Below are 10,031 nucleotides of genomic sequence, written 5' to 3' on the forward strand. Positions count from 1 at the left end.
GCGGTTGTGTTTGCGTTAGCCGGTGACGACGTCTTCGGTGACGGAGCCATAGATCCAGCCAACTCGACCACCCCACTCTGTTTTGTCTTCGAACCAGCAGGAGATAACTGTGACGGCTTCGGAGATGGAGGAGGTGGAGAGCGGAGGGCGGGGGATGCGGAGGGCACCGGGGGGGCGGCGATACTGTGAGGATAAGTGGTTGGCGATGGGGCGGCTTTGGAACTCGGCGGTGGGGATGGATTCGATTAGTGAAGAGGAGTTTCCGAAGCGTTTGGGGAGGAGTGATTGGGGGAGGAGGGAGTCGGTTTCGGCGGCCACGAAGTGAGGGTGGTCGGAAGGAATTGAATTGTGGTGGGAGGGTGGCGGCGGGTCCCGTAAAGGGCGAAGCGGCGGAAGATGCATCCGGTCCCGACGTACATTGGACCCTGAAAGTGAAAATAAAAATGGGAAATAGCACCTTAGCAACGCACCAACGGTTTCTGAATTGATGGCATTGTTGTAAATTCGTACTTATTCCTACCAACATATCACCGAATGTTTAGTCTATTTATACACACACTACACAATTCCTACATATCTAACAAAACTTTTTTATTTACATATATAACACTCAGATCTTTAACATTATATTAAAAAAATCATTTTTACTTATTTTTTTATAAGTTGAATACAATTTTTTATTCACAGTTTTTTAAGAAGATATTATAAATATATATATAAAAGTTTAGGTGTTAGATATGTAAATACATAAGAATTGCATGATAAGTATGTAATTTTCCAAAATTTAATAAGGATCTATAGCAACATATTAGTAACATCTATAATTTTCATGCAAGGATGGGGGGAGTTGATTTAAACCATTAAAATTGTTAGTTTAGCTCATTGGGGAAACTAAAACTCATTCTCCTTTTTATCAAGAGAAATATTTGCGTACGAAAGACGTACGAAGAGTTGCATACATATTAGGTAGGTTATTTGGAGGGTACATGTAGATTACAATTATGTTATAGAAAGAATTACAAGGATATAACCTAAGTGTAACATACTTGTCCCATCTGAATAATCTAATATGTACGTAACTCTGCATACGTCTTACGTACGCAAATATTTCTCCTTTATCAAAGGGGCATTCTTATGTATTTACATGCCAGAACCTTATTGTTTTTATTTTACGATTATACCACCAAACTTTTCATATCACGTAAAAAATGCAGCCATTTTGACTTCTAAAGTGTAATGCACTCTTTTATGCATACGTGAGGTGGTCTGCACGTAAAAATTAAAGTTTAGGTGTTAGATATGTAAACACATGGTAATTGAGTGGAATGTATTTCATACAAAAACTCGTAAAATCTACGATTATGTAAAGCCCTAAATCATATTGAGGCTTCGTTTGAACTAACGATAATGTCTAACTAATTTTTTTTTAAATTATGTTTATCATCGGATTAGTTGCAATCTACGAATAATTGCAGTCCTTACGAAAGAACTTTGAGAGATCATGTCCGATTTGTGTCTAGAGTGCCGCGTGATAAGTGAGCCCCATCTTTTTAAGAAACCTACCTTTACTACGATGGGATCCACTTGCTATTTCAAACAAAGCCTAAGCCATATAATTATGCATCTCTACATTGACCACAAGCTACAGCCATATTTTTGTACACTAATTCTTCAAAAGAATTTCAACGATCAATTCAAAAACTTAGGAAGAATTTCAACGATCAATTCAAAAACTTAGGAAAAATGTCGCGCCGACTCACCTGCAGACCATCGAGCGCTCGCATGTTGCCGTCAAAAAACACAGTATTGTTATTCGCATATCGATCGTTCGGGTCAATTCCTTCGAATCGCTGCGGGAATTGAATGAAGCAAATATCCTCACCGCCATGATCGAGGAGGAAGCACATTCCCTCACGGATAGCCATTGGGTTGTAGATATAATGGTCGCAATCAAGGTTAAGGATGAAGGGCCCGTTCGACATGACTGCGGATGCGCGCACGAGCGCATTCATGGCGCCGGCTTTCTTGTTGTGATCGTAGCCCGTCCGTTTCTCCCTCGACACATAGACTAACATCGGCAGCCGCACGTCCACCTCCGTGAAATCCATCCCGACTTCATCCTCCGACCTCCCGTATGTCGGCTCTAGGGTTGCTGGCTTTAGCATTACCTGAATCATAATAACAATAACAATAATAATAATAATAGTAATAATAGAAGAAAAACAGGGGCAGGTACCTGAAGAATGGCGGCATGATCCCCTTTCCCATGCTCCGGCGCCGCCACCGCCCAAGTTCCCGGCCAATGCGTCCCCTCAGCCATCCAGGTCGCCTTCTTAGCCCTCACCACCTCCATTACCCCATCATTATCCCCAGCCGCCTCTTTCATCCTCCTCATCATCTTCATCTCCTCCCTCGCATTAAACGCATCCGACCGCCTCCTTATCACTTCCGGCAACCCATTAATCCTGACCTTAAACTCATCATACTCCCTTTTCACCCTCCTCCGATCCCTCACAAAATCCTGCCTCCGCTTATTCTTCGTCGGATCCCTCCGGAGGCTAAAGTAGCTCTCCGGATTCCGCGGCTCAATGTCGTGCTTGCGGCAGAAGGGGACCCATAAAGCCGCGAAGGCGGCGGCTTCAGCCATGGCCTCGAAGGTGAGGAGGGAGCCTCCATCGTCGGAGAGATAGCAGGAGATCTTATCGACAGGGTAATCGGCGGCGAGGATGGAGAGTATGGTGTTGGAGGTGACGAGAGGGGGTTCCTTATCGGGATCGGCGGTGGAGACGAACACGTCGACGGAGGGTAGATCGGAGGGGGTGGAGGGGAAGGGATCGAATTGGTTCTGGAGCGCGATGAGGTCAGTGGAGCGGTTGATGGGATGGAGTTTGGGGAGTTGGTCGAGGATCCATGAGAATGCGAACCAGATCTCGCAGACGACGGACATGCCCCAAAGCCATATGGCGTCTTGGTTTTTGTGTTTGATACGCCAGGTGAGGAAGAACCCTAGGGTTATTAGGCGTATCAGAATCAGGAGCCTGTGTAGATATAGCCAAGGAAATTTGATATTTCAGTTAAATTTTTCCTTACTTTCAGAATTACATTGCAATTATCAATAAGCGCTGCATTTCGCACATGATTGTTATAAACTAGTAAAACACATTATTCACAGACCTGTAAGGGCTAATGATTGCCGCTGAGATCGGAATCCGGCGAGCTAGCGGCCTCCACTCATTATCCGAGGCGCCATCGGGGATGCCAATGCCGTCTTCTCCGCCGGCGCCGGCGCTGCCGCCCTCAACATAAGCTTCGTCTTTTGACCAGAAGGCGTTGCGGTAGCCATATGTTGCTTGGGTTTCATAGAGCCATTGGCTGTGATCGAAGTTGGCCGGCTGGCTGCTCTGCGAAGCCGACATGGAGCGGTTAGCCGTCCAGTGTAGCGGCGCCGGCGGCACGGAGGAGAAGCTGGATTCGTTGTCATCAAACTCGGGCACTTTGTAAGCTTCTTTGCAGCCGGGGCAGTTGATTTCTCCGTTCCTTTGAGCGTCCGAGAAGCAGTCATTGCATATCTTAAAGCTGCAAATATTTGGATGGTATTTTTGAATTTTTTTTATTATTAATACGATGTTGATCGAATAAAGGAAATAAAATGTGAAGTAGCAAATTGAATTCTTGATATGGTTTATTTTAAGCACAACATAATCGTGGATTAAGCCAATTATTTTATCTCTATCAGTTATCTGAATAATATCTTATTTATTGTAAATTATATTTTTGAAAAAAAAAATGATGAACTTCGTTAGATTTTGGTGTTGCCTGATAAAAAAGAATTATCATATATAGATGAGTTTTGAGTAAAGTGTTAGAATAGTCCCCGATTATTTATGTCAAAATTACTAACACGAATCTTGAAGAGAATGAACGACTTAGATGAAGGCTCTCCTTTTAAGATAAGCAATCAACCGACAATTCAATGCCGAGCACGGAGCCGTGTCTCCAAACCCGGGATATGTTCAAGCTTCAGAAATGGTCCCTTGCTCGGTAGCGGCAATATCGATCGAAAGCGAGGTATGAATCATCCCGACAGCGAAACTCATCGAATACCCCACGTGGGCTGTGACAAGATCCGCTTAAGAATTTGCAAGATTGGGAGATCTAGTTGAGGCGACCAGACAGATGAGACACGAGCCCTGTAAAACTCGACTTGAACGGAAAATGAGCCATGACTCACTATGAAAAGAGTTGGTCGATCACACTCGACCGACCAACCCCACGTCTGGACCAAATGACCACTCAAAATCGACTGTTCAAATCTACTATGCTAAACGACATCGAGCAAGATCGTCATACGACCGAATACCTCAAACGTCCAACACATACTCTATAGGGCACATATGTCACTCGGTCGGTCGCCTCAGCCGGTTGACTAAGCTAATCGAACCGCCAATTACCACTAATGTTGTAATTCAAATTGTAATACAAATTTGACATAAAATTTACACAATCAATTAGAGTCTTAACGATATTAAGAACGGTTTCCATAACCGTTCTCTCCTTTCCATAATTATACAGAACACGCATATAGAAGTATGTGGCAAAAATACAATTAAAGTAGTATTTTCTCTCGATTATCTCTACAAAGATCCCAAACTTATTCTACTTTTTTTCTTCTCTCATTCACTTGGCTTTAACTCTAGGAGTGTGATTCACAAATGACAAATGAGGATTCAACAATTTATATGTTATTTTAATCTCAAAATTTATAGAAATGTCAAAATAGTCCTCAACTATTTTAAAATTGAGCTTTAATAGTCATTCTTGGGGACTATTTAAATTTCAATTTAAAAAGTCTGAGAACTATTTTAATACTTTTGTAAACTCCAAGACTAAATTATGTAAATAATCTGGGGATTATTTTGAATTTATAAATCCACTGTTGTGGAATTATTGAATTGAATAAATAAATAAAATATTATATATTTTTTCTTATATTCATAACACTCAAATCTTTTATATGACAAATAAATATCACTGATTTTTTTTTTCTTTTTAAAAGTGAAATGCATATTTTTTCATGCATAAATAAGATGATATATATATATATATATATAAAAATTAAATTTTAGGTGCTCAATATGTAAAGGCATCTGAATTGAGTGGCATGAACGTAAATTTTACAAAATTAAAAAATGAAGCTCTAATACAATATTTTTTTCTCCTTTACATAAGCATTATATATTGACAAATAAGTATTATTTTTTTATAAATTCATTTTAAGTAGTTGCAAGAAAATGAATTTGCTGAGAATGTGGAGAAGATGGTGGCAACGTGCTCAAAATGCCCACCATTAACTGCTCACAAACCAACTTCTTTTCTAAGTGCTGGTTGAGCAGGGCCAAGAACTCCATTTCTTACTCTTATACAAGATGGTTGAGTGGGTAACTCAATTACTGCTGTTATTATTCATGCATTGAAGCGGTGAAACTCAATTATTATTATTATTATTATTATTATTATTTTTTACAATAAACTCGTCAACTCTGCCTATTGGAAACAACAATTAGCTCTCTTTTTACTGTTTAAATTCTTTTGATTTTTTTTTTTCTCTTGGTGTTGAATTGTGAATTGTCTTCTTTGTGAAACATATCCCGAGAGTTGGAGCTAAAAAGAGTGAGATGAAAAAGAGAAAGAGATGGAGAGCTAGAGAATGAAAGAGAATCTTGTAAGTGTCAGAACCCACAAGCGTGAGGATATAAAAATGAATAAACCCAAAAGAAATGTCCTTTTTTAATTCAAATTAAAAGGTAATGAATAATGAACGGTGGCGTCTGGTCAATAGCTCAAAGACTTGGGTTTGATCTGCTATATTGTTCAACCATTAGATGTGTATGTCGGTCAGCTGTGACGAATGAGCATGTTCTCCTATAGGTATCAGGTTTGTTGGACGTAGGATTTGGTCATTCGATTGAGGCCTTTTGGTTGTTAGTTATGTCGCTCAGAGGGTTCCGTCGACAGGAGACTCCGCTGGTCGGAATAATGTTTTGGTTGATTAAGCGACAAAGTTGACCAACTACTTGCTAGAAGATCTTTTGTCCTTTCATTTGAAACTTTATTTGTAATGTGTTTTTGGTTGTTTGAACTCCTCGACATTCGTGCTATCACTTTCATAGTATACATATTAGTTATCCATTTTTTTTTTGGCTCCTTGATGGCTACAACTACAATAAGGAAAGAAAAATTACTAAGCAGCAAACGATTTGACCAGTTAACTTATGGATTTCTTTGGTGTTTCGGGGAAAAGACACATCTAAGATCGCTTGTATTTTTTGTGGGTTGGATTTTATTCTTTCGGAAGTCAATAAAAAACATATGAATTTGACAGTCGACGCTCCAAATGTACATTTTGATGGATTTAACCTCATATTAAATTTTTGAGTGTTTCAAAAGTTTCTTTCAAATCTTTTATTTATTGTTTAGTCGATATACTTTTAACTAAAACATCATCCACATACATTTAAATATTTTTTTATGTTAGGCAAAAAATTACATTCATGAGGCGCTGATAGGTCAACCCAGTATTTTTTAGCCCAAAAAATTTTACATAAAAAAAGTCATGTGTGGTAATAAAAGCAGTCTTATTCGCATCGATCAGATGTATCTTGATCTAGTGGTAGCTAAGAAAAAGCGTCGAGGAAACTCAGCACGGAGTATCCGATCGTCGTAGGATCCACGAGTGTATCAATATTTGGCAACGAATACTTGAGGTTGATGAAGTCAACACACATCCTCCACCTGCCATTGGGCTTTCGAACCATCACGACAGTTCAAAATTCATGTCAGGTCTTGAACCTCCTGCATGTAGCCCATTTCTTTCAACTTTTGCACTTCCGCAGCTATTGGCTCAGCTAAGGTTCTTTTTTTTTACCCGATCATCTACTACATTGGTCAAGCAGTTGAGTTGATACTCAATCAATGATAAGTAACGTCGATCAAAATTCCTGACATTTTTACCATTGTCCAAGCGAATATGCCTAGATTCTCACAAAGAGTTTAGATCATAAAATTTTTATGTCTTGCATCAAAACCTTCACTTATTAAAAAAACTTTACCAGACTCTTTACTGTCAGCCGCAAATACTTTGAGGATGATCACACTGGTCTCGGACCTCCTTCCATTTGGATATGAATAACAACGGGCTCATGATCAACCCTGGTGACCGCTCGAAGGCGGCACTCCTAGACTGTTAGAAGTTTCCTCGGACCTTAATGATCTCCCCATTGCCCGAGAATTTCACGGCTAGGTGGTAAGTCAACGCCACCACTCAGTAGTTGTTCAGTAATGGTTGGCCAAAAACGGTGTTGTAAGTGCGAGGTAACACGACCACCAGAAAGTCCCTCGAGTTGGTATAATGTTTCTCTCGTTCGCTCCTTGAGAAGCAGAAAGCAATAACACCTAAAGCTTCTTTTCTTTCACCAGATAAGTTAAATAGTGAGCTTGCTAGAACTGTCAACCGATCGGTTTTTAGCCTGAACTTATCAGACCCTGTCTTGAGGATGATGTTCATTGAATTCTGGTATCCACCAAAATACTACACATATGGTAGTTTTTTATCAGCGCCGTAACGAAAATCACGTCGTCATAAGAGGTTCCTCTAGATGGAAGGTCAACATCTATAAAAATAATCGGAGGATGGCTACGCTTATAAGTGACAATAAAACATATATCTCCCGATTGAAGCCTATTTTGGCTGGATTGACGGGAAGATTCTCCTCATCTCCCAAAGATAGTCGGGTTGATTCCGATAAATGTGGACTTCGTTCGCCCAAGTTGGCCCATCGATTGGCTCTTCACCGGACACCTTTCCTTGTCACCGCATCTATCCTTTGATGGCGATGAACTTATTACCCTTTCTTGTCTTAATGAGTTCCTCCACCAAGTTTGAGAGATAGAGACACTCCTCTTGTGTCATGCTCGTGATCTTGGTGGTAGTCGCAATACTTGTTTGGATTTTGTAACGCAAGTCTGGCCTTCATTGGTGGGGCTTTCAGGAAATATTCCTTATTTTGTATTGTTACTACTAGTTCAGCCATCAAGACATTTAGTGAGGGCAAGCCTTGCATTTACCAATGTATATGTGGGCGCTCATAATGCCAAGTCAGTCGTTGGTCATAACTTCGGCTTTGACCCAAATGTCCTCGACTCTCCCGCAATCTCTGGATGTTGCTATGGTGTTGATAGCCGTAGGGATTTTGATTATCTTTCGACCTCTGTCCTTCGTCCCTCGCCTTCCTCTTCTTCGATCGTGGGTCAATCGATGCTAATTTGTCTAGGGTGGAGTCCCTGAAGGATTCTTTGCTAGCGATGTGGTTGTTGGCCATCTTCAACATCCCAAAAAGAGACTTTGGTGCAAGCATATTCAAATCATACTTGAAACGTTCGTCTCTAACCCCTTGTGCCAGAGCAGACTGGGCTATTAATAGTTGAAAGTTTGTACTTCTAACATCTTCTTCTGAAAAAGGGTGATGTCTGATTGCAAGCTTTCCTTCTTCCTCTGCTTGATCTACAGCAGGGCCTGCGTCTTTTTCTTCAACTTCTGCAAGTTGGCGAAGTGTGCCAAGAAAAGTTTCCTTAACACAGTGAAGGTTGGGATAATTCTGATCGGTAGAGCAAAAACCAGTAGTAGACTGATTTCTTAAGTGTCATCAGGAAAAGGTGACACCCGTTAACTCAAAAGAAGTTAATTGGTCGATCATATCACTTTTTCCCTTAAGTATTCTGACCGGCGACTAAATGTGTCGATTTATTACCAATCAATCCAATATTATGTAACAAGAATATCTTTAATTTAGTTTAGGTGAAGATGCAAGACATTGATTTTTTTTTTTAAGATTACTTATAATAAATAAATAAAAAATGCTAAGATATCGCAAGCAAAATTTTTGTTAGGATGAATCATTATTTAATTTATTTTTTTAATTGCAATTATAATTAATATTGCACCCATCTAAGGCAAATAAAAACAACTGCTTGCTATGACATTCAATTTAAGAATAATCCGCTTTAGACGCATTTATCTAAAACAAACAGATCAACTTAAACGACAGTTATAATCAAAATTTGAGTAATCAGATAAACGTAACTGCTAACAAAATTCACCTAAAAATCAGATTCCCTCGTAAGAAGTAGGCCTGAGAATTTAGCTCGGAGATCATCAATCGATCGAAACTCGATTCGATTTTTGGCTTTGATCGAGATCGGATCGAATAAAAGAGCCAAGCTCAGAGCCGAAACTTTGGATCGAATTTTTATCAAACCGATTTCGAGCTATGCATAGATCGGCATGAACTTAGTCAAGATTGGCTTGCATTATTTTTTTATTTATAAAAATTATATAAATAATACTAAGTAAAATTGAATAAAATGAGTCACAAGCTAATTTCGAGCCGATTGTGCGCTGCATTGGATCCAAATAACTTAATTTGAGCTGAAACGAACAGATTCTGAGTTGAAACTGATCCAAACAACTCAATTTAAGCAAGCTCATTTTGATTTCAAATCGGATCGAGCTTGATTCACTCAAAATTGAATATAGCAGCAAACAAGCCAATTTCTTTCGTGCGAAGCTGATCGGCTTGAAATCGGAACCGTAACAGCCCGAATAACAAAGCACCAATATAACTATAGAACTAGTGATTAAAAGAATTTTTTATATTATAGATATACAAATAATAAAAAGGAGCATTTACATACAGACCACCCAAAATAATGCTATTTACAAATCAAACCCCCTCTTTCATCCTTTTTCTATTTCTCACTCAACTATTAAAGGTCATGATAAAACTCAAATCCATATTTGTTATTTTTATTAAATACAAATATTTTGATCATGATACCCATAAATTCATCGATTTAATATTTAAAAAAAAATCACCTAAATATGTGATTTGTAAATAACAATATTTATTATGTTCTCCATGTAATTATCCCCAAAAAATATCAATATCAAGTCCTTCCTATATAGTTCTTTCCCT

At 39.2% G+C, this 10,031-nt stretch overlaps 1 protein-coding gene across 1 annotated transcript in view; it reads right to left on the bottom strand.

Moving 5' to 3' along the window:
- The window catches only part of LOC110021713 (cellulose synthase-like protein D4), an 11,674-nt gene that overhangs the window by 1,213 nt on the left and 430 nt on the right, over positions 1 to 10,031 (bottom strand). The window contains 5 exon segments of the mRNA XM_020720312.1: positions 3 to 374; positions 377 to 425; positions 1,761 to 2,168; positions 2,237 to 3,038; positions 3,175 to 3,576. Of these exon segments, the coding sequence (XP_020575971.1) occupies positions 3 to 374; positions 377 to 425; positions 1,761 to 2,168; positions 2,237 to 3,038; positions 3,175 to 3,576 (2,033 nt within the window).

The sequence above is a fragment of the Phalaenopsis equestris genome, unplaced genomic scaffold (assembly GCF_001263595.1).
Source record: "Phalaenopsis equestris unplaced genomic scaffold, ASM126359v1 Scaffold000140, whole genome shotgun sequence".
NCBI lineage: Eukaryota > Viridiplantae > Streptophyta > Magnoliopsida > Asparagales > Orchidaceae > Phalaenopsis > Phalaenopsis equestris.